This window comes from Pseudopodoces humilis, chromosome 4, assembly GCF_049639895.1.
Source record: "Pseudopodoces humilis isolate 2021_Gansu_Grassland_sample_001 chromosome 4, ASM4963989v1, whole genome shotgun sequence".
Classification (NCBI taxonomy): domain Eukaryota; kingdom Metazoa; phylum Chordata; class Aves; order Passeriformes; family Paridae; genus Pseudopodoces; species Pseudopodoces humilis.
The window spans coordinates 44,212,624-44,238,851 of NC_142203.1; the positions used below are offsets into that span (position 1 = coordinate 44,212,624).

General features: G+C 38.2%; 1 protein-coding gene across 2 annotated transcripts in view; it reads right to left on the reverse strand.

Annotated features, from left to right (window-relative positions):
* The window catches only part of ADAMTSL1 (ADAMTS like 1), a 178,788-nt gene extending 152,905 nt beyond the window's left edge, over positions 1 to 25,883 (reverse strand). For both annotated transcript variants that reach the window (XM_014252195.2, XM_088054554.1), the window contains exons 1-2: positions 25,783 to 25,883; positions 11,145 to 11,272 (exon numbers count right to left, since the gene is read on the reverse strand). In XM_014252195.2, coding sequence (XP_014107670.1) covers positions 11,145 to 11,272; positions 25,783 to 25,839 — 185 coding nt within the window. In that variant the 5' untranslated portion in view covers positions 25,840 to 25,883. The remainder of the gene's footprint in view (positions 1 to 11,144; positions 11,273 to 25,782) is intronic.
* Positions 25,884 to 26,228: the final 345 nt, after the last annotated feature.

Sequence of the window (26,228 nt, forward strand, 5' to 3'; positions counted from 1 at the left end):
GTGGAAAGATAACACATTCTCCCGTGTAGCACTTTGCATTTAAAAATGATATTAAATGCATAACAGAAATATCACTAATCACTATCACTGTCACTAATTCAATGGCTTTGTAGCATTACATATTTAATTCCAGTGAATTCTCCATGCACAGAAGTGAAAAATGTGCACAGAGTATCTAGCAGTAGAAAAACTTTGTTCTGGCAGTACAATAATAAAAATTATATACATACTAGACTATGAACTAAAAAACCCAACTAAAAGACCCAATAAGAAAAAACACACAAGCAACACTCCCTCCCACAAACACTACTCCAGTCATTCCTAAGCAATATAGGAAAGCAATATTCCTACAAAAGTACAGGATAAATAGTTCATACTGCATTCAATAAAGGTACTTTTCTAATGATAGATAGCAAATAATATATAATAGTATATTATGCAGAATGCAGGCAGCCCTAGTACAGGCCTCATTTACCACACTGAATAGCTTGTTCATCAAGCTTGATACCTGCCCCATGTGTCTCTCAGAAATGCCAAACAATCCATCAGACATTACTTTGCTTCACACAGACTCACTATTAGCATAATTTCATAGCTGTAACTGATTAATCTTAAAACCACTGAACTTCCAGGAAAAGTTTAGCTTTCTTTCTATCAGCTGCCTCTCAGTTTCTTCCTCTTTTCATGGTTTCTTTATATTATCTGTTTTGAAATAAAAAAACCCCACTCTTCACTTGTTCTCTGCATTAGGGAAAAGAATAGATTCTTTCATTAGACATATAACAAAATAACTATTCCACTCTTTTCTTCATTTTTCTTCTGGTTAATGGCCAGGGTTGTTCAGATAAAATGTGCAACTCTGGTTGCAGGTAGTGCTCTTATGATTCATGAAGACTAGGAAGCACTCTTGGAAAATTCACCTTGTTTCCCCAGCAAGACCATACTTTGGAGTTTGGTAGTTTAAACTCATTAGTTTCATTAGTTATCACCCATCAGCCAAAAGCATGCAAACAACTTTCAGCCTCAGACAATATATTTTCACAATAGATTTGCATTGTAGTTTGTATTTCAGATCTACTCTGCCTCAGGACAGTATTTCAGATTCTCTTAAGCACAAGTAACTATTTTGGAACTCAAACTCACGGGATTTGCATGCATATCTCAGCATGGACACTTTGCAGAATTCCACAGCACTGAGCCTTTAAGATGCAAGGAAGGATCATGGCAGATTAGTGAGCCCATGTTGTGAGATGCAGTCATCATTTATCCTCTGATCTCTGCAGGATATAAATGACAATTCCTACCAACAAGGAGTACACACAGCCAGTAGGAAAACTCGGAAGTCAACCAAAATGCCAAGTTCATCTTGAAGAGCACAGAAAGAGTGGGAGAAGGAAGCAATACTTCTAGCCTTGTCTGTTATCTACACTGCAGGGGATTTTTCAGTGGAAAAAGGAAGCTGAGGGATTGGCTTGACAGGGAATTATTATCATGTGAATATGAAAGAAAAGCAAACTGTTGGGAGTCGTGTTTCATTCCTTAAACTTAGTCACTTGTTTCCAGTAAAGTTTCTGAAAGAGGTTAACAACTTTTAATATATTAAAATATTCACTTCTCTTAATGTAAACAACCCAAACCCCTGGTATTTCTTTCTCCAGGCTCCAGTTTGTAGAGGGACTTAGTTCAAGTTCCCCCCCTCAAAGGTCTCAAGTAGATGTGTATTTATGCTCAGCTAGAGTTAGAAACCTCGCAAAAATCCATGCCAGAAAGAATAGCAACCCCCGCCAAAGTTGCCTGTATCTGTAATTACCAAAGGCTATGAAAGAGATTTTCAGAGAAGGATCTCATCAACTCCTGACACTCTCAGCAGTTATTAGGCTTTTCTTAAGAAACAAGTCTGCACATACACAAGCAACTATGAACCATGGGTGGGTTATTTTTGTGTATATGAATTTTGATGCAGCTGTTCACTACAGAGTTTAGAAGTTGATGCAATGTTGAATAATCTCCATGTGCTTTATTTTCACAGACCTTGATAGCCACTTTTCTGAGACAGATTCTGGATTCTGCAAAGTACTTGTGAGATAAGTATGCTGTGGGTCTGTCTTTTCCCAAGAGATCTTAGGCAGGCTGTGGCATGAAGCCAGGCTCACATGTGGTGATAACACCATCTTGCATCTCCCTTTCTTCACACAGTTGCTCTCACCTCCTTCCCAAATGTGGCACAGTATTATGACTTCCTGTCATCCTCAGTATAATTTCTGTGTTTGTGCTTCTCTGAGGAATAGTAAGTCTCTTTTAATATTCCAGCATACCCCTTATCCTGTAAAGGAACTGAGAAGGAAGGTCCTTGCACACCAAGTTGTTATGAACAAGAAAGATGCATCAGGACTGCATTCACTTTAAGGAATTCACTTTCTGAAACTATTTGGTTTGGTCTGCTGAACTCATGTCTAAATCATTCAATTGTCAATAATTTGCAAAGATTTAAAAAGATTTTTCCATATCCTTCTGTTCACAAGCACTTTGACTGTCATGGTGGGTTGTTGAGATGTACTGGTACGTTTTGCCATGCATCTGTGGAAATCTCCCATTCTCTATGTTTAGAAGACTGTCTCCTACAAGTTCCGGCATGTTGAAATGTGAAATATCATAAGAGTTACATAAATAGTTAACTTTGAGACAAGAAAAGTGGGCATGGATGCACCAGCCAAATTTCCCTGGCAAGTTTAGTTACAGATCATATGAATATTCTTCTGCGGTCAAACAAAATAAACAACCAGGAAGCAAAATGCCAACTTCAGTCACTACATGCAGAAAACCAGCAAGGTAAACAAAAACATGTGTACTGATCAGGGGCCACGAAAGGCCAACTTTTGTCATAAATAATGTTTTTCACAACCTTAAAGTTGTTACTAGGCAATCAATAATTCTGATGTAAATGATGTTATACTTAGCATCAATGGCTTCGTGCACCTCATGAGGGTCAATAAGGCCAAGCACAAGATCCTACATGGCAACAATCTCCACTATTAATACAGACTGAGTCATGATTTGACCAAGAACAGGGAAGGACTTGGGGATACTGGTGGATGAAAAATTAAATATGAGCTGACAGTGTGCACTTGCAGTCCAGAAAGCAAATTTTATCCTGGACTGCATAAAGGGAAGTATGACCGTCAGGTCAAGGGAGATGATTCTCTCCCTCCAGTATGCTCTCATGAGATCTCATCTGGAATGTTGTGTTCAGGTCTGTGTCCTCAGCAGCAGACAGAACCTGAGCTGTGCAAGCAGATCCAGGTCACAAAAATAATTCATGGGGTGAAACACCACTCCTATGAAGAAAGACTGGGAATGTGAAGGTTAGAGATGGATTCACAAGGGGAAAGTAGTGTTTAACTAAATTTTCTTATATAACAAGGCCAGCCATCTCATTCACTAGTAGATGTATTTTTACTAGAATTTAGCAAAGCTTTTGATAGAGTTTGTACTATATCCCTCTGGTAAATTTTTATTTCCAAGGTTTTCTTTGTCTCATTCCAAGACACTGATTGCTATTTTCTAAGTAACAGCTGGCATTAAATAACACTCCCTAAACTCAGAAAAGTATGACTGGCTAATGCACTTAAAATAAAGAAGATCCAATCTAAGAAAAAAATGGAAAATACAAAGAAAACCTGTCAGAGTGCTTTCAAGATACTGTTTTTTTCAGCAGTTTTCATCACTGCAGTATTTTTTATTTTTTTATGAATATTTTAAGAAATGTCTTTAACTTTAGATTTGCACATATAACATGTATTGCAGATATGCAGAAAGCAATTACTGTTGTGAATGTTTTTCAGTGTGCAAAAAAGGCAGAAAAGCAAAAATTTCAAACAAAAAAAAGCCTTTCAGCAAAACAAGGACGAGAGGTCTCTTCACAACCCAAGTGGAAAGAACTACAATATAAAATATCACCTGCTCTGCTGTATCAAAAATATACCATATAGAAGAACATAATGCAGGCTCAAAAGTACTAATACCCCAAATCTGAACATTCTAGAAACTGGAGCAGGATCCAGGTTTTGCAGCTGGTCTTTGTTGTAGTTGATAGCCTGAAATGTATCTTTTCCCATCTTTTAGTTGTGATTCTCCCCCCACCCCCAAGCTTCTCTTTCTCCTGTTTACCTGGCGTCAAGTTACCATGGTTACTGAAGTTTCTCTCCTCAGCCCCACGGCGAGAGGCCGGATAGAGTAAAGAGAGGACCCCGCTGGCATTTCCAGCTGCTTGAAGTTTCTTTAGCCCAGGAAAGCACGGGGTTGGGAGAAGAGAACTCTTCTTTCCTACACGGAAGTTTGTAACTTTTCCCTGTTCCAGAATGCCTCTAAACTATGGAAGCTGAGAGGGCATGCTTACCTTGCCTTCCCTTTATTTCCCCCCTGTGTTGCCAGGAAACCAGGCCCCCCCTCTCTCCCCCTCTGCCCCTCTGTAGAGAATACTCCTACATCTTTGTGGGCATTTGAAGAAGTTGGTGTCTGTTATTTCTTACCTTGGCGTGTGTAACCTTGATTTGTAGAAAGTTTGTAAGATGTACTAACTGAGAAAAATAATTGGTTCCCTCTCTGATGTTCCCTCCCTCCGAGAAACCCTGTTAAAAGAGACCCCCCCAGACCCCAAATCCTTTGTCTCTCGTCCTTTGGATTCCCCTTCACAGAAATAAACTGTGGAATGCAAACCAGAGAGAGAGTCCCCCCCTGATTTCTTTACTCGCTCTATAGACTTGGATTCTTGAAGAAAATCAGTGAACCCCACAAACATATGCTGGCTCGAAACTCGAGTGAAGAGAAACCTCATCACTGAGCTAGCCGGGCCACACTCGAGAAGATCGAGTCAGATCTTTATAAAGCAAATGTTCTGAATAGGATTGCAAGTTCTCCATTCTGAAGAAGTTTACACCAACGTTTAGATCATGCGTGTTAGCCCATGCCCACTGAAATTTCACATGTACAATCTAGCGCTTGTGTCTTTAGAAAATCACATTTTAAGTTTCTTACATGAATTAAGGCTTACTAAAACTCCACAAAGGCCTGACTGATGTAATTCTTTTTAAGTCCAGGAACAGATTTACTGAAAGACTTACGAATAGCTGAGAGCTTTTCCAACGAACCTAGACATAGGAACAGTATATTATCTGAATGAGGGCTTTACAGACATTTTTGTTTGGTAGGCTACTTCTCATCAGAGAGATGCATTTATGTACACCATATCCATCATCCACCTGCAAGTACAATGCTGATTATTGTTCATTCTGCTACACACCAGTTTTTCACCAAAAACACCAATACATAACATCTCTGTGTCTGGTCTAGCAATGGATTACATAGGAAAACAACACTAGGAAAGCATTTTCTATAATTTTTGATAATTCAGTGAGGCACTGAAGCCGGAAATTAGGACAGCCAGCACAACGTATCTAACTGGTTTTCTGAAGACCACCAGCAGTCACTCCACAGACTACAATGCTGATTTATATTGTGTGAAATTTGCAGCTTCTTATACTGCTGACATGTTGATTCAGGTATGTTGCTTGCTGCTTCTGACATTAGAAATTATAGCTGTAATCTCTCCCAAAAATTTGGAAAAGTTTCTCCATCAACTGAAACCAGAAAATAGTTTCAAACTTCTCATAATTACAGATTTCACTAATTGCAGAGTAAATACAATAATAAATTCCTTTTTAAAATGCTGCTAGGTGACACAGACTTAAGTAGAAGCACCTACAAACTAAAGAAACTAAAATTTTCTTCCAGCTATTTGGAATCATACACTATATCATGGAGGATGAGTAAACCATCTAGAAGTCTCAACAGAAGCAGAAAAAGCCCAGCAATTCAGGCATCCTGAAGGTCTTTGAAGAAAGCAATATACTACACTAGTGTACAGATACAGTTTTAAACAAGGTAATGAGAAACATCCTCCTAAATAATTTCATAGTGAAGATCACCTAAGAATTTTATGACATTGACTGTACTCTTCATGAGTGATGTGGTATGCTTCAACAGAATGCCATTTATTTTTGGGGATGTATTCAACAACTTTGGTGGTAGCATTTGTGCACAACTAAACTTAAACTTAAACTAGAAAAAGGCTTATTCTCAAAGTCAAAAAACTCCACAGTATTTAAACTGATAATTTTGACCACTATAGAAACATTTAATAAATGTTTAAAAAAGCCTAATCTGGCTTATTTAATACAGCCAGGATAGAGCAGGCTGCATTTATACCATTACACAATAATTAGAGTAATCATGTTAGCATCTCTTTGGTAAAGAAGCAACCCCCAGCCTACATAACTGCATCACTGTAATTTTCACTCAGAAAGTTTAAAGGAACTTTTATCAGTGTTAGATGTGAAAAACTTCAGAATCTCTGGGAATCAAAGCCCTGGAGACAGATGACTCTGAATGTGGCCTGAAAATAAAGGTCACAAACACTTGCTGGGACTACATTCTAAATTCAGTTGTGAAGCAGCAACAATAGTCAATATTTTGGTATCAAAGTTGTATACAAATGAAACTTAAACCAATATTTTTCCAAATATGAAGTATTTGATGTTTCCTGTTTTTAATGTCAGTCAGAAATGTTATTGACAGTTCCTTGTTCTCTTATTTAACTTCAAACTAACAGGAATAACATGCATCTATTCCATCATTGTCTGACAAACAGAAACCATTTGATGTTTGATTTGTAAACCACTAATATGTGTGATCAAAATTAGAATATATTACTCCTTAATGAAAAAAATCTAATTTATTTATGAACCAAGTCAACTAACAATAAAGCTATGAGTCATTTGTGCAGATCTATTGTTTTCACTTGGCAAAATGCAGTGGCAATGGCCAAACAACCAAACAAGTGAATCACTTCAGTTAATTTAGCAGGCTGAGCTAGCAGAAAAGCTATTTCATATTTGTGGTTCACTTGCATTACCAAAAGGCAGTTATCAGGTGAAGAAAGAAAGGGAGGTGTTTGAAAAGGAGAGAAAAATATGTTCCAATAAGTGACACAGACAGTATGAACCAGATGAACAATGCTGGGATTAACTCTCTCAAGTTAGTTCCTTTTTTTTTTTTTTAAATTTTATTTTTATTTTTTGGTTTTATGTGTGCTTTTCTTTGTTTAGTCCTATTGATGGTTTTGGTTTTGGTTTGTTTGGTTTTTTTTTAAATCTCAGGCACTTTTATACTTTTATACTGTTAGGAAAATGTTAATGCTGACTTTCTTCTGCTACTGAACACAAACCCCTCACTTAATGGTAGAAAACCTCCACTCTATTCAGAAGTTTACACAATATTTCCTAGAAGTAAGGGTGATGATCTCAAATTTTGTCCCTTTAGCTTAGCTTCAGTAACCTTGGGACCCCATAACTAGCTCAGCACTCTGCTGTACACAACCTATTCTCTGCTTCGTGTTTTTTCATAAACAGAAGCCACAGACAAACATGGAGAGTTTATAAGCAGTTTAAAGGATAGATTACATATCTACTATGAGCAAAAATAGTTTGCAAATCTTTAGCACATGCTTATCTTCTGCTACATGCAGCCTAACTTAAAAGAAAGTGATAGTGAATTTGGAAGCTGATTGAAAAAAGAATCAGAATTATCTTCTTGCAAAGCCTAGACAGAGCAACATGATATCATTGTTACTGTGTTACTCATCAATATGTAAAGTACAATTCCAGAAAACACAGTATATTTTTAGATCAACACGGGTAAACAAGTGAATAAGAGAATTTAGAATTTCTTTTAAAATTTGAAACTATATACCAGTACAGGAAATAAATGCACATTAATTTTGGATATCTAATTCAGATATCTAATTCTAATTTATTATTACTCTGTTTGAGTTTGTTTGAATCAATATGGACACTTATTAATACCTGGATGAAATGTATTTGAGTTATTATCAATCACTATGCTAGATGACAAATGCCAGCAGTGCTGCAGAATCAACAGACTGCAACAAATAAGAGTTGGACTCCAAGCAAGAGGGCAAAGTCCATATTGCAGTGCCTCTCTATCTGTATTTCCATAATCTCTGTATCCAAAGCAGCCAATAGATAATAAATCTTTGTTCCCTGGTAGTTTGGCCCTCAAGACAAATAGGAGTGGTCTATGGTTCTCCTCAATACAAGTTTTCAGGAGTAGCGCTGCATGGCAGTTCATTAAAAAAAACCAAACACCAATAAAAAACAATAACAACAAAAATACATATAATTAGTCTGGGAGGATCGCTTTCAAGTGATTAGAGCCAAAACCCAGCAACATTTAAAAGGGGTCTGTCTCTTTACATAAATAACAACAGTATCAGAAGTTATAAAGAGTTGTTGCAAACAAAGACCATGAAAAGTGTCATCCTTTGAGTTTTGATACTCTAATTAATAAAACTATTTTCCTGGTAGTTTATTCTGCCCTTGGAGTGATCCAGTGATTGCTGTTAGCATGGGATACCACCAGGACATAAAACTGACTTGGGTTGACAACCCCTTTCTGCTTGTGTGACTGGCATTTGTATTTATATCATTATCATAATGGCCTTAGCATAATCAGAACCAGTTTTTCTAATGAAATTTACTGCTAAACAGGCACTACCCTGAAATTTTTGCTGTTTAAAACACAGTAATACAGAATTTTTCACTAACACTTTCCATTCTTTCATCACAGCTGTGAAGGCCTAATGCAAAACATGTTCCCAAAACAAACAACACAAGCACAAACATAACTTTGGTAAATAAAAGCTGGAAAGAAAGCTGGTTTCTTTTATTTAGCTATGTATATTAATGGTGTTTAGGAATGGGCAATTAGCCTTTCTATTTCTTCAAAGCAGATGCACTAGGCTCCCTATTCATATGATGCTCTGAAAGTCACCTCATACAGAACTGAAAGATACAAGGCATAATAAACATTCCTCCTAGGATGAGCAATGTTTAGGATTAATTTGTTCCAATTTGTTCTGAATGTGTTGCCAGTTTTCATTTGCCAGAAGAATCTAGTACTGCCTTCAAGATGCAGAGAAATTACACATAACAAATACATGAGATAAACTGTACTGACCAAGAAATTGTCCCACAGAGATGGACATTTTGGTCAAGCTTTGCTAGCTTTGAAGTACTCATGTCAGCAGGCTTATTTGGAAACCTTAGATGAGTTTCTTTTATCTGTTCCCTCTCTGACATAGCAGCTTAAAATGCATGCTTAGCAGAAAAATTAATCATTTAAACCCTGTACTTAATTAACAATTGCATATAGACCAGGAAAATTTAAAAACTATCACACATTTGATAGAGTGCTAATTCCAGGACAAGTGTTACTATTTATGATTTTTTGCTAATGGCTACCAAAAGCCACACATAATTAACTCCCCACTTCCTATCCTGGAAATTGGAGGTTTCCATGCCTGAATGGGTCATAGTTTGAGGTGGGTTTCTTAAGGCAGGAAGCATTGCTTGTGTCCTGAAGGGACACAAGGTAAGGTAGTGTATGAAACCCAAGTCCATGTGCTTATCGAGGTTATTCCCTGTTCCACTGGTGATGCTTCAGGGTTGACCTGAAGAGCACAAGAGTTAAAGAGAGTCCGGACAAAATGGTTTATACTCACATATTACAGAATGACAACTACTACTACTATATGGAACTCCAAGATTCACCTTCTAGAGCCTACAGAAACAGTTTCTGAGGGAGGAGAGAAAGCACCTACTGCTCCAGATCTCCTGATATGTCTGGGATCGTGTTTACATTAAAGCAACATATTGAAGATCACTTATTTATTTAAGTATGGAAAACTATATAATGCGGTTAAAATTATGTTCCTGTCTCTGAAATTTCAGATTTTGAGGTGAATGCAGAATCACAACTGGCCATGAAACTAACAAGGTGTTAGAATCTGGTCCCACTTTTAAAACCAATTTTTTTTTTCTTATCCATGGGAATGAAATAGCAAAGTACTGGTTTTCCACTTATTTCAACAGACGCCTTTGCCTAGCTTTTCTTCCAGCAGACTTTTGCACACAGTCAACTCAATAAATGGGGCTACTAGGAGACTGTTCACAGATAAAGCTAAAATACACAAAATCCTATTCTGGTGTTACGGTTTGATGCCTTATACTTCCTTCTGGTCTTCACTAAACAACATCACATACTAAAATGTCAGACAGAGGAAATTATTTGGACTATATGGCCACTGTTTGTTATATAACATCAGTTTTATAAGCACAAGAATAAAAATATAAAAGAAAGTATGCAGGATGAAAAATTGTATTAGATTTTTTTATCCTACAATATATATGGTATCAAAGATGGAAATAAGCCATAAAGTTTGGGTCTGGAGTTTCCCTTCATATCCTTTATCAGAAATCTGTTAATATTTATCACATAAACCATTTTTATTGCAGCTGATTTTTTTTTCTAAAGTAGATAGAAATAATATTTGCTAGAAATATTTTGTAGGTAAAACTTACATAAAGTACAGAGTGGAAAAAAAGTCAAATGAGTTGTTCATTTTCCATTGCAAGCTAGTAACTGGATAGGAATAAGATCTCAGATGCCTGACTGGGTACCCAGAATTCATCTTGTACCAGATAATTTTATTTCTGTTAGTTGGGAGGGGCCTTGCTGGTATTGAAGACTTCCAACCTGAAATTTGATTTGTAAGGTATCCTTTGTAGAATCATTACGCTCTTTTATATAGCTCAGGATGCCACATTTGATTAATGTGTTGCTTTCATAGTCAGTGTGGCTGAGACTGTGGGGTACTAAATATAGTGAATTATCTGTATTCTGGTACGAATGCATGACAACTCTTACTGCTTAAATGCTGAAAGTAGATGGAAGTTTCAACTTCAGGAGCTGGCAGCCTTTCAACCTGTCCAGACCACTTTTTTGTCTCCATGGGTTCTTGCTATATTTTAAAGGGTGTTGCCTTATCAAGCATGTTGGCTGCTTGCCCAAATAAAAAAAACAAAAAAACACCACCATAATTTTTTGACATTGAGATGGAAATTTCAGTGTAGGTCAAGACTTCCACTGGTTGCTTCTTATGGTCTGACACATATGAATAGGTTGAATTTTTCCATCAATAAAGTAAAAAAAAACATTCAGCCACTTACTTGCTGCTCAGGCAGCGTCGCAGTGAATATGAAGCCCCTCCTCCACAGGTGCGTGAGCATTCGCTCCACGAGCCCCAGGCATCCCACAGTGAGTCTCGGTCTTCCTCTGAGCGAGCTGTTCTGGAGCTCTGAGGAGAGGGGGAAAAGGACAAAAAAAAAAAAAAATTCAGGAAAAAATATTTAGGCATCATAATTACTGTTCTAGTTTAACTTCTCTTTTTACTGGATATCATCCTGATTATTTAAAGCACTGAATAAGTTAAATAAATCTGCTCCTCTCTGGCACGTCTACTGGTTGACAACCAGTTCCTTAGTAGTGAATGGTGTATGAATTCACTTTCATCTTTTGAATATCCTGCTTTGTCTCAGTTTGAGGCTAGTGAAGCTGCTATAAGAGAGCTCTTTGAACAACAGTGACACAAAGGATTTTTTCTGATTAAGAAATGGAGTATTATAGACATTAGACAGAGTGCTGTGAAATTTTGCTGCTGTGTTAGAAGCTATGAACGGGCATGTTGAAAGGTGCCTTCCAAAATGCTACTAAGGAAAAACTGAAACAGAACATGGCGAATCAATGTGCTGAAAAGGCAATCTATATAACTATATATCATTATATATATCATATATATATATATATATATATATATTTCATTCACTCACCATAAGGAATTTGCACTATCATTGCTTCTCTGTGTAAAGGTCTATGAAAGTTGCTGGACAAACTTTGCCCAACTGTTTCAACTCTAATGTTTTTTAGCTTAAAAAAGAAAATGCACATTCCTTGAAGAGTAGGAGTTACCAGCAGTGGGTGCAGATGGTGCTGTTTTTACTGCCAGTGGCTGTGCTCAAACAACTTCATAGAGAAGTAGAACTGAAGGATTCAGAAATGCTCAGCTCTTCAAGGATTAAGTCATAAACAGGCAGCACTTCCTGCCTCAAACAATGCAGTCATACCTGTACTCAGCATTTCATTTTCATTCCTGAAAATGCACTGCAGAAACATAGATTTGTAAGGACACAAATGATTTAACTATCTAGATAGATATTGTCCCTAGTGTGCAATGTGGTTTTGCTGGAAAAACTGACTAATTTTGAAAAGTTGTGCAAAAAATGGCTGTGTCTGATGGAAATAGGCAGTATTCTCCTTCAAAGCTTGAACTATGCTATGGGCCAGCACCTGGTGAGTCGCACTTCTAAATGCACTTTAATGAGAAGGCAAAACAACACTATGAGGAAGACTTTAAAGGCACAGCTTAAATAGAGAAACATTGGCAAGCATCACCTCTGGCCCATGTTACAGCAGTCAGCTTTAGCTTCCACAGCATCATAGTAGATACCTAGTTGGAAGGTACCCATCAGAATCATCGAGTCCAGCTCTTGGCTCTGCATTGCAAGTGTCACACCATGTGTCTGAGACCACTGTCCATACACTTCTTGAGCTCTGTCAGGCTGGTGCTGTGACCATGTCCCCAGGGACTCTGTTAGAGTGTCCAGCTAACCTCTCAATAAAACCTCTTCTTGATATCCAGTCCAAAACTCCTCCTGACACAGTTTCAGGCTGTTCCCTCAGGTTCTGTCACTGAGCCCCACAGAGAGGAGATCAGTGCCTGCCCCTCCTCTGCCCCTTACAAGGAAGTTGTAACTTCAGTGAGGTCTGTCCTCAGTCTCCTCCTGGCTGAACTGACCTTAGCTGCTTGTCATGTAACCTCCTTTCAAGGCCCTTCACTGTCTTTACTGTCCTCTTTTGGAACTCCCTAGAAGTTTAATGTCTTATGGCACCCAAAAACTGCCCCCAGGACTCAAGCTGAGACCACTCAAGTGCAGAGCAGAGTAGGACAATCCCTTCCCTTGCCTGGCTGGTGATGCTGTGCTGTCAACCAGGACCACCTGGTTGCTGGCAACACTAAGGGATTATTTGGGACACAGTGATAACTCAACACTGAAATAATTTTATTTTCAGTGAAGCTGACTAGTAGTAATGAAATATGGTGAAATATACCAGCCTTGAATATTGTTATTCATGAGTAAAATGAAAATTAATTCAGTCTGTGAGAGATAATGCAGTGCCTGTCTAATGAGTATGTAACAATTATTTGACACACTCATTTTATCTTACCCTTATTAAAATACAAAAACAACAACAAAAAAAAATAACACAGCAACTGCAAGGGTAAATGTAAAAATTAAAGTTTCATAAGTGATCAGATTCTGATTATGACTACATGTGACTCAGTATCCAGATTCACATTTGAGATAGGAGAAGACATGACAACTTACTGAGGCTATTTTACCTGTTTTTTGAAGAATAATTTTTATAAAATGAAAATGAATATTTGCAATTTTATTCTCTTAAAATTAAAATGTTTGTGATTCTAGTTTACAGGAAAAAAAATATCTTCAAACTGCAGATGGGTGCAAGATCTGGTCATCCACCCCTGGTTGAAAGCCCAAAGGCATAACTTAGAATGGTTGCAAGGTAAACTCACATGAACCAAGCACTCTAACCCCACCCCAAATCATAAGGCATAGCACAAATACACATTCTATGGGTCCAAGTTTTTCTGACATAAATTTTAATCCAACCCAGAGGAGATCTGTGAGCCTAATATTTGCATTCCAAAATTTGCTTTAAGACCTATATATTCCCAACAAACATGTGATCTCAACCTGGAACAGGTTCCCAGTTCTCTGTTAACAAGTGGAATAAACATAATCCATTTCAATGTCATCAATGTTTAATGTTAAAGAAAGTAGAGTGTTTTCTTTCCTGTGAGCTACATGCTTAAGACTGAGCTTGAAATTCTAGCAATACCCAAAAAGTCATTTCAAATTGGAAGAAAACTGTTTGTTACAGATTTATTCCAGCTTCAGAGGATATATATATACAATTACTAGCTAAGAATTCATTTTCTAGCCTAGATTTTTCAAAAGTAGATTATATTGGTAGGTATTCTCTACCCACTTTTAACAAAATGAACTAAACTTAAGATCTTACATTGAAGTAGCATTCAAGAGTTCTGCCGTGGAAAAACTCTTAAATACTTACTTAAAGCACTGAAGTTCCTGTCATAAAGAGTAAAGAGAAGAAACAAAAAATGTGAAAAAAGAAAAAAAAGTAGAGGAGAGTATATGCCCTTAAAGCTGAAAAGAGTAAAGCTGTCACCACTTAAATCTTTCTTTAAATAACAGTTGCATCACAGAAAAAGTCTTTTACCTCTGCTGGAAGTACTCCATATTAGTGGTCCTCAAAACGCCAGTGTATGTCAAAGAAGCAAAATGCACAGACAATAATCAAGGCTCATTATGCCCTGTTGCTGGTATCAGAAGACCTTCCTTATCCCTTCTGTCCATTCTAGGTGGATGTCAGACTGAGTTTCCCAGGAAAAACCTATTCCTTTATCCAGACAAAACTCATGAGGCCCTGACATCAAAAGTATCAAGTCAGAAGTGTCACCCTTACACAATGACCTAAACCAATGACCTAAATAAACAAATATATATGCTAGCACTAATCAAAACCAGATTTTCCTTTAACCCTTACTATCTTAATATATACATCTTAATCTGATGGTGATCCTGCATCTACCACTCCAATACCTCAGCTGCTGTGGGAATGGGCAAGAGGACTCCCAAAGAATTGTCCAGTGAGAAACATGAAGAATGCCTTGTGTTATTTGACCAGAAAGAAAAAAGGATCATGTTTGAAAAATGAAATCACTGTCAGTAGGTAGGGTATTCAGGCGAAGATGCTTACAGAAGTAAAAAAAAAAAAGGCTTTAAAGTACAGTTCAAACAAAGGACTTTTCATAATACAAACAAAAGTAATCTGACATAATCAAATATGACTAATAGAGCTAGGTCCAATCTGATACTTCAAAAGATCCAGCTTCAATGTTTAATAGTAAGTTCTGAATTTACTAAAGAATTGTCAGGAATTCACATTATATTCAGTGGTGTTTCCTACCCTTTCTGCCTACAGTACACAGAAATCATTTAGACTATCTAGAATACAAGTATAACACATCCTTGAATCACAACAGCTACCTGAACATTTAGGAGCTGCATCCCTGATAAGAACCAGGTTTCTTTTAAATGTGTATGTGTACACAGGTGTGTAGGTGCACAGATGGAGAAGAATGAAGAGCAGCAAGACCTCTGTTCATGTCCTGAGGTCTGTAAAAGAAGTTCAACCTCAAGAAAAGAAATCTTAGTTCCATATTGGAATTGAATTTAAAATTATGTTTGGAACATTGCTAGCCCTACAGAATCCAACTATTTGTCAGTGTCACACAGAAGAATGTGTATATAAATGCAGATCATGTGGTTTAATTTCTCCTCTGGTTCTGAGGCACCCAGTCTTCCTCCTCATTCAGTAAAATGCTGCTGAAGTCCTTTTTTTCAAGCACCCAGTATATTTCCTAGATTAAACAGCAATATAAACAGTGAAAAATGCAGTTCAACTCTTGTTGGACTACAGCATTGTTACAGAATTTAGGCCAGTTATTTCCCAGACAATATGAACCACTGAGTTTGGTTAATAAATTTATATCATCTGGTTCTTATCATATCCCCACTGTTTCAGGGTAAGATGAAGTGTCAGTGACAAAATGCAAGGCTCCTCTGAGGCCACTGCCTAAACTTGCCTTTAGCTACTGTAAAAATTATGTTAGGGACAGAAAACTAGTATTTTTTCTTCTATAATGTTCTTTCTGCCCAGACTTTTCAGATAAATTTAAATGCATCCTTATATGAATTCTTGCCAAGCCACATATTCTTCTTTGAGTAATCCTTGAGCATCCTTTGATGTTAGTTTGTCACTGAGATGAAATATATACTTAATACAGTACTGAAATGCTGTCTGCAGTGAACCAGGGAGAAACTGTTATCAACAGTTCCCTAGGTGTATAACAGCAGGGGAAAAGGCCAGTGACCTCAGCTCTTAATAAAAAGCATGTATTTCAAAGCTTCAACCAATGTAAATGTATCATTTATAAGGTTTAATTTGCACAATGTTATGTATCTTTATTGCATTCCATCCAAGTTAACAGCTGGATTAAAGCCCATGTGGGAAACTGTTTGGAAAACTCTGGATTTCGAAAAAAGGCATGGCAGAACAAATTCATAGCCAGTTGAATTAATACTGGTAATTACCATAAAAAAAGTTAACATGCAAGACATTTCTGACTGTTGAAACTTTTTGAAGGTGAATACCTTGAAAAATTCATACATTAAATATTCCGATATATCAAGTGTGTAATGCACAAAAATAAAATGTTTAATCTATCTAGGCAAAGAGTTGCACATCATTTTAAATGGTACTGTATGACCAAAGTGCATCTACTCTTCCAGAATAACTGCACCATACTGAAGAAAGGGCTTATGAAAGTAAGCCTGATGCTTCTGAAGAGCATGATTCCCTAGAAGTACTAGGATTTCTCATGGCAATAACTCTTCAGTACCAAGCAGGTATCTTTCCATTTCATGCACCTCATGAAACCAGAGGTCCCCAAGTCAGACTTATCAATCAATGACTTCAGCCTATTTTCTTTACCCAAAGGTCAGATTCAGGGTCAGGACAGATGACTACTGTTTAGCTGGTATGGTGAATAGCCTGTCTTCCCATTGTCTTGTCTGTATCTCATATAAAAGCAAAAAAAGGACTTTTGCCACCAGACCTGCCACCCAGCCAGCCTCCAGAAGGACCACACAAACTAGAAAATCCTGCCTACCTGACATGCATACCAAAGTACTGGAAGTTAAAAGATGAAAAGAGAAAGTACCCTTGTAGCCAATCTGCCTGAGTAGTTTTCTGCACCTGATACTGTGTGACTACAAGTGCCATTGCTGCCATGAACAGCTGCATGCTGTTCCATATGGCCAGATCAAAAGGATGTCTACTATTCAAAATACTCCTACAACACCATTTCCCCTAGAAAACAACCTGGAAACAAAAGTAGTTGCAACGAGCATCAGACATCTTAAGGTGAAAGAGGCTATTTCTCGTACACTGTCTCCCCAGTTCCCTAGAGGCTACTGCTCCCTTCTACTGGAGATGCAACTGTGAGCTGAACAGTACCACCCCACTTGCCCCAGGCTTTACAGTCTTGGAAATTAACTTAGGAATTTTTGCCTCCTTTTCACTTGCAAGTCAAAGCAAAAGGCTTCTGAGGGGATCAAGAGAGTATTTCCTACGGAAAACCCCTGGCACAGAAACCCTTGATCTGAGTGTCTCCAAACCCCAAGGAAGGCACTGGCACAGGAGTACGGGCATGTGAGTATGTATTCTGAACTTTGGGTAATTCTGCTCAGATTTTGCTAGTGCAGATAAATGGGCCAGGATTTATAACTTCATCCTCTTAAAAAAGAATAAACAAAAAAATCCAAATCTCTCTCTGGATAGTTTTTAATTTACTCTTTCTTCTTGCCCCAAATCATCCATCCCTTAAAAGAAACAGGGGGAAGACACCTTGCTGAGGATTGAAGTGGAAATCTCACCAAAATATTCCTGCAGTGCTTATTCTGCTCCTGTGAACAAAAGGAAAGAACAATAGGTGGATTTTTCTTTACCCTAAAGGAAAACACCTGATACACATACAGTGAGCTCAGTTCAAGGACATTAAAAAATTGCTGTGTTAGTCCTTTTCAGTGCTGTGTTCCTTTTTGTCTTCTCATTTTCTTAACAGAAAGACAGGCTCATTACTAAGGGCACAGAAAAAGATAAATTATAGTATGTTTTCCTTTTGCTCAGGAAAGCAAAGGTTTATTGAGAAGGCAATAACTTCATGTCCCTTCCTGCCCATGACCTGATACGGCTATTGCACAAGGACAAAGTGTCACACTGAGCTCCTGAAAACCCTGTGTCTGTAGTCTCAGTGCTGTACACAGTTGTACCCTTTTACATCAATATCTCCACACATCAATTCATCTCAGAAGGGTAAGAACAGTGCCAGTGCATAGTCACAAAGGATTCCTAATGCCCTAAAGCAAACCATATAGCTGTGCTGTGTATATGGGAGGACATAGCTTCCAGTGTGCAACAACACAGGGAAGAATCGATTAACAGCTATCTCAGGACATTAAGAGCTAAACAGCCATTCCTAAACCTGGACTGGAAGTTGTATCCCAGGAGAAATGTGCCAAATGTGAGCTCATTTCTTCTCAGAGAAGGGCAGCAGCCAGCTGGAGGGGCGGCGAAGGGGATTGCTGGCAGAGGATGGAGCTGACACCATATCACTTCAACGTGTGCACACTGAGCTCTGTGTAACCTTTTAATAGCGCCTTATAAACCTCAGATCAGTCCTATCTCTCACCCCTCTTACCCATATATAAAAACACACCAGGAAAGAGAGCAATGGGAATGCAAGAGTCTTCTTTTTTGCTCACACAGACTGTAAGTTACAACATTTTGTTGTATTTAAGTCCTGCTGTGCTGGTGTAAACACCAGACATGGGTGATCCAATACAGAGCAAATCCAAGCTGGCTCAGCCTCAGACTTGTCGCCTTATTGACTCAGGGTTTTTAAGGCTAGGACTGGTTTAGATGCAGGATAGGTGAAATCACTTTTCAGAACTCGGAACCCACCCAACGGCGCGGGTTCAAAAGTACATTTTGCACTCTAGGACTTCGGGTTTGTCTTCCACGTAGCAAGAACTGTGGGCAGGGGAAAAGCCCACAAGGCACACAGAAAGGAGATGAGAGAAAAGTAAAATTGTAACCTGTGATGAGGCCTTTTGCATGCCAAATGTTTTCTAAATGGTGAGAAATGAAAGTATGTGCTGGCGGCGTTGTGCTCATCGGCTTTAAGAAAAAATGGCCAATTTAAGCCTAACACTGAAAGCTCCACCATGTCTCCCAAGGAGAAAGATATTAACATTGAAAAAATTCATATTGGCCATTTTCCTTCTCAGTAAACTGACCTTAATCTTTATATATTCACCATCCTAAACTAACCCTCTGCAGAGATAACAACGTTCCACAGAGAGTCCACTTAAAAAAGACTATGTCATCTGGGTTTAGAAACCCTGGTTCTGAAAGTCTGAGCTAGAAGACATTGTTGCACCAGCATAGATTTTAATCAGCATAGATTTTACTAAGACTAGGACAGCCCAGCCTCCTCTGGAGTGGATCACAGCACTAAGGCAAGGTGACATAGGTTGCAGCAGGAAGATGACACTATGGTCAGGAGGTATTTCAGAGCAGGGAAGAGAACTTTCCAAAGACTTGTGTGATTTCAGACAACATCCACAATTACAAGCCTTATTCAAAACAAACAAAACCTCCTGTTCTTCTGATAGTCTGCCATCTCTCTCAGTTACCTCATGGAGATGTGTATGTGCTTATTTTAACAAGGAGGGGCCATATAAAGAGTTGAAACATTAAGCTTTGGTGGAGGCATGAAAATCAAAAGGGAAATATTTATGCAAAAAACAGAGAGGAAAGGAGGCAGGAAGGCACACCGGCAGAAGGCGGGAAGAAAGGCAGGAAGAAAGGACCACTTTTTTAGTTATTTTTTTTTTCATGAATTTACATTGAACTGCCGACATGGAAGTGGCTAAACAGTATCAGAACATAAGCTGCTGCTACTCTCTCATGCTGCCCTCTAATCCCATGTGATGAAAATACTTTTTCCCTTACTGTACCCAAATAAAAGAAATGAAACACCCACATTTTGAAACAGTTTGCTACACAGAAAGGATATACATTTCTCTCTATGTCAGTCTTCAGCTCAAGTAAGGTAAGACACTCCCTCTTGACCTGGTGCTTACCAGCACTGGTGGGAGGATATGTCCACTGGAGAATGACAAGACTGCTAAAGTTTGGAGTGGCAGAATTTTGCCGTTAAAGCCATAGCAATTCAAGTTTTTTGTTTTACATACTTCTGTTAAAATACTTCCCTCACCGCTTCAGCTAATTCATATCTTTCCTTTTTAAAACATGGCTGGACCTTTAAGGGATATACTGGACATACCACAGGAACTTGAAAATCCTCTGTATTTTAAAAAGATACAGGAAGTATGAAAATGTCATATCCAAAAGACATTTACAATAAAAGAAGTCAGCCTTGGGCTTGTTAAGGGCCATTATGTTTGCCCTAAGCAACTCACGCTTTTAACAGTTCAGGCTGAAAGAAATACAGCATTTCAACAAACCAGCAAGCAAATAAATAAATAAATCACCCATCTGATGCCAGCATCAAAATAGTAGGAGACTTTATTACTTCCTCTATTTCCTTTCATATCTGACTCTCTTGATACAGTGCAGAACATGAACAACACACCAGCTAACTTCAAACAGGGACTGAGATTATATCCAACAAAGCTAGAAAGGGAAATTCAACACCCACACAGTATATTCATATGGAAACAAAATGAATATATTTATTTTATGCAACAGTTTGAATTTATCATAAGTTGCATATAATTTCCTGTCTCATTTCTTGAGAACCCTTGGAATTGATTTCAGGAGGTCTTACATTATCACACAACCCTTCCCTCTACCCTGACACCCTCTCTGATGAACTTCCTCTTTGAGAAGTCACTGAAAAGCAGGAATTTTAAAGGCTGAAGCTTTGGAAGAGATTTCATACAGGCAGTGAAAACTAAAGTGGAAACAATGTGAAAAGTAACGTACAGTAGAATCAATAAACATACCACTTATTTCTCTGCACAGCTAGAAGGATTGCCCCTTCTAGCGTAGCACCCCTTCAGGTAGCAAAACCACTAAGACTTCTACATGTGCTGGTTTTGTAGGAAAATTAAATCTCACAAATGCATACACTGCTTTCCCTCCCATTCTAATTTCACCCAACTTTAGTTACTTCTATAAGAAGTTTGGAAAAGTTCAGTTATTACAGAAAAAGAGAAAAAAAGGTGGTCATACATGGAATGAAATTCTAAACAGGGTAGTTAAAAGGTGGATGATGGAAATTCTCAGACATATGATGAAATTATTTACATTCCCTGAGATAAAAGGACACCTAAGTGATCAGATTTTACTAAGCTTTGACTATTATTGGTCTGTGTTCAACACCACATACGGTTAAGGACTTAAGAGAAGATCTTTTCACGCCATGAAATGTATATCCCTTGCTTATTTCCCCCATTTTGCCTAAACATACGTCTGAGAGTTAGAACATGTTGTAACACCTTGAGTATGCAAAACTGGTCAGCCATCTGTTAAGACAAGTGATGCAAAAAGATGGAGAAGCCAACAGCAAAAACCAGCCATTCCTGTACAAGAGTTAGGAAGAAATTGTGTTTCGTACCCAAGTAAAATATTCTAATTAAATAAATAATTCATGCCAATTTTTGGGTTAGTTGTTGTCCACCAGATGAGAAGACTTATTTTACAACTGTCCTTGGCTTGGGCTGAGACACATAATAATTTCTTTTTCTTTTTCTTGCTCCCCATCATGATACTGTAGCACCTGGTGGTTGGTATGTTTTCACTTTTTTTTTCAATACCTTTAGCTTTTTAATTGTTTCCATAAGGATGATCTTACCATTCTTTTTCCTTCCTCAGACTGCAATTTCCCATTTCCCCCCATGTAATTGTTTCTCATAAAATTCTGAGTTTTCTTACGAGGTTAAGAAAATAGCTACAGAAAAGCAATAGAAGCAACACTGCTGTCTGCAGATTTGACAATACAACAGAAACAATGATGTTTTATTTGGACACCTAATGACACAGTTATAAGGGATTAAGGTTTTATTTGCCTCAATAAAAATTTAGTCATGCAGAGATCGATAGCCCTCTTCTGAAGAATTATTTGTCTGTTCATGTGGCCTTCTCAGACTTTACACTGACTCATGAACTTTCTGAGCACTGAAGGTTGTCCAGCTGACAGATCCATGACTGCAGGTAACTACATTCCAATCTTCAGGCTCTCCACAGTGTTTTATGTCATACCTTCATTTAGTATTCTTTTGCAGCCCTATGAATCTAGCAAAGTCATTGAAAGAACATGTTAAACTTCAGTGACACTGGTGAAGCAGATCAGTAGCTCAACAGCCTACATTGTGCGGACTTCCTTTCACTAAACTCCAAAACCAAAAAAACTTTCATCACACAACCTTAGTTTAGCTCATGCAAGCTTCTGCACTTGGTAGAAAAAGAACTAAGTTTTGTTCTTCAAGAATCTGAAGGAAGAGGTTAGTAAAACATGTCCAAGTATAGAATTCTAGAGATATATAGGAATAAATTGTAATCATACATACTTAGTAGCATCTAGTCCTTCCTATAAGAAATGGTTTTGTTTTATAGACATGACACATCTGAAGTACGGCATGGGTCACAAACCACAATGGTGAGATATTTTCACTTTATAACATGAATAAATCTCAGCTTTGTATAGCTGAACTCTACATTTCAGTTCATCCTCACCCAACCGGTATGAGCAAATGCTAGTCTGTACGTATACATGATCCTGCATGAGAATATATTTGTGTTCTTTGGATCTCATACTGGAAAAAAACCCTTAAATATACCTATAATTGTAGAGACAGATGAGTACACACAGCAGTAGGTAGATCTATCTACACATGAAAGGAAAAACTATCAAGCTTTATATTGAGATGTGAACAAGAAACATATCCATTTCACTGGCTAATTGTGCTTATGGTCATCCAAGACAGACCCAGTTAGATAATAGGGGAGTGTAATGCCAAAGAGCCTGGAAGGAATGGACTATTGTATTTGACCATTTTCCATGTACGAATTAGCACAGCAAAAGAAAGAAATCCTGCAGAAAAACACATGTACTTTATTACAGTCCCTAGTGTTACTTCTGTAAGTATCATGACAGCAACAAAGAGAGCTAAAAAAGCTGCTGAAAAGATGCAAATAACAAATGCAAATGTGGTTAAATGTCCTTCTGACATGACGTGATTTGACTTCTGACTGAGATCATGGCTGGTTATGGTTTTGGCCACATTCCTTTCAGTAAGACAACTGTGTTTTGCTTGTGCTAGGCTTTTATTTTTAAACTAACAGAAAGGAAAATCTCTGGAACAAAATGCCTGCTTTCTTTTGTTGCTCTTAGAAGTACTATTTCCTTAGCATGCAAAAGTTCATGGAGCAATAAGCAAAATTCTACAAATATCTGATCTTTCTCTGGAAAGAGAAGCTGCCTTTTCATACTACTTTTTCAAGACGAGCACCTTAATGTTATGGCTCGGATTCTCAAGAGTAGCCATGAAAATACTTAATCCACACAAATCCTAGGGAAACTGATTTTCTGAGTATGGAGCAAGTTTTAGGACAGTTGACAGGACACACACTAGGGACCCCCAGTGACCTTACTCAAGCGCCACTCAACTGAAAATGAATAAAACTTCTCCTGAAGATGGTTAAGAACTCCAGCAGGGTAGTGAGCTGCACTCACTACTACACCACTCCAGGCAGCTGCTAGCAAGAGAAGGAGGAGGGGTTATTGCTGCTATTGCCTGTGGACTTGTCCCAGCCTGTGAGGCTGCTAAGGCTCGATTGACTTAGCATCTCATGTACATAGGCTGTACACATGCCTGGGCTGTGCAGCCTACTTCCTGAGGTGAGGATGCTGAGCAAAGAATTTAGGAGCTACTTTGCTCTTCTGTATCTCACTGAAAATTTAGGAACATGTGATAAATTATTCTAAGATCAATTCTGTAAGCATTTATTGGGTAACCTTAGTGCTTACAACTGTGAACTTTTGCTGATGTTACTAGAGTGCCACATGACATGAAGCTGCTGGTGTTGGTTATTGTGGGAAAGATAGGGCCTTTAGAAGAGATACACACAAATCCAAATGTTGATTGTCATAGATTTCAAACTCATTCTGTCTACTTGGCTAAAGGCTAACATATAGGTCACAGACTGGTTTAATGACTTCTTGTTTTTTTCTCAAAAAACATCTATGAGTTTTCTACCAAGGTGAACTCATGCTGCAATAAACTACAGTAGGAACGAGTATACCAAGGTATCCTACAACTTATCCCTATCTCTAGCCAAGCTGTAAGTCAAATACTGGAATGTTTACCTAATCTCCTGCTGAAAGCAAGTGAGAGATTTTCCTGACTATGGAAGGAGCGAAAGAATGGTCTGATTCAAAAAAGAAAGTTAAGCTTGCTTCACATCACTATTCTAAAGGTACAGAGAGATTTGGTGGAAGGTGGGGGGAAATCTCTTGAGGCAGGGTAAGTCATACAAATAAAAACTAGTATAATGTGGAATATAATGCATAATAGTTGCCAACAGAATGCATTATTTCTTTTCATGAATCAGGGACTGAGAACTTAATTCACAAGCAGCAGAGTGATGTAGAAATATTATGAGTACAAGCTTAACATGGGGCCAAATACTACAGCCTTTACACATTCTTGTTGAGTCATATCTCCTGTTCATCTTCCTTAAATTAGTCCTGCAACATTGTCTCGGTCATTATTGACTTGTTACAGTCATCAGGTTATAAACATCTCATTTTCTTAAATGAAAGAGAATCTATGCTGAGTTTATACCATTTTGTGTGAATTCAGGATTATAAAAGGAAAACAGACTTTTAAACAAAGTAAGACTTTTAGATCAGTCCAGATAGCATTCTTATTTCTAGTGCTCAAATAGTGACTCTATATCCAAAAAAAACTGTTCCTTTTTTAATTTTATTTTTAATAATACAATAATTTAAAATAAACATTTTGAACAGGGTTATCCTAATGTTTAGGTCTCCATGTAACTATTAAAAATTGTGTTAAGATTAGTTTACAGTGATTGCTGTAGATTGGTTGACACAGATAAATAAGAAGATGGAAGCTGCTATAAAATTCATCTATTTCTTAATGATGTTTTGCTATTTGAACTGCTACATCCAAACAAATTCTAAGAAAAGGGCCACATACATATGCCAAGATGACTCTGGTATCAAAAGTGTATGTATATAAATATCCTTTCTGCAGATTTTCTGGTTGCCAACATGCCACTCATAAAATTGAGTCAAAATGGAACATATCATGTCAATCAAACAGCACAGTTACATCTCTCAGCATCCTATCAAGATAAACATGGGAAGCATGCAAGCAAATAGTATAGCAATGATCAAGTTTACTGCCCTGAAGTATATCAGGTATCACAGAATGTATCTTTCAAAAGTTGGTATAAACTTGACTCTCTAGTGAGGTACAGAAATAATGAGAGGTCATTTAAGCTGGTTTCAGGAAAAAGTTCAGTACGTGCTGTACCTGTTTTCTCTGCATGTGCAAAACTGAAAAATTTTTTTTTTTTTTGTCTTTTTTTTTATTTATTTTTTTTTTGTAAGGAAGAAAATTCCAGGAACATTACAGCTCGATAAAGTTTAATTTAAGGAGAGAGAAACTGCTTCTCTCTAAATCCCGAGCAGTTAAATCACCATTCACAGGTCACTGCTCTCCAAGTTTAGAAAGCTGACGCCAGCATCAACCTTTTGGTTCTACCTGCAGCAACCCACAATATCAAGGCTCCAAGTCTGCAGTGCTGTAGAGAGGATAAGACTTACACGATTTGTTCAAAACAAACGCTCTCCAGCTGCAACTTTAAGAGATTAAAAGCACACCCACCCGCATATATATGCAGGCAGATTACAGTAACAGCAGCAGGCGGTACGTATTTTAGCAAAGAAGTGGCATTTACCAGGATGAGGGAAGCTAGGAGCAAGGTGCCAGCGGTTGTCCAGCGGCAGCACTCCATTGTCGGGTCGGTGCCGGACCTGGGGTGGGACACTCACAAGCTGCGAAGCGCTCGGTGCCTCCTGTCACATCCAGCGCTGGTGCAAGCCCTCAACCCTGCTTCAGCCCTGCTTCTCAGCCTCCATCAGCCCCGCTGACATGTCCTGACCCGGGCGTGGGTGGGTGGGTTGGCGTGGGCTGTGAGCTGCGGGGAAGCGCTCCCTGAGCCGGCGTTTAGCCAATCCCCCTCCCGCTATTCAGACGTGCAGCACAACAAAGCCAAGAGGTCTGTGGAAAGCGCAGCAGCTCAAGACAGGGGAAGGAAAAAGAGAGCGGGAGAGGAGGAGTAGTAGGAGGAGAGAGGCAGAATGGCAGAGCTGAGCGGAGCGCTCTGCCTGCAGCTCCCGGAGC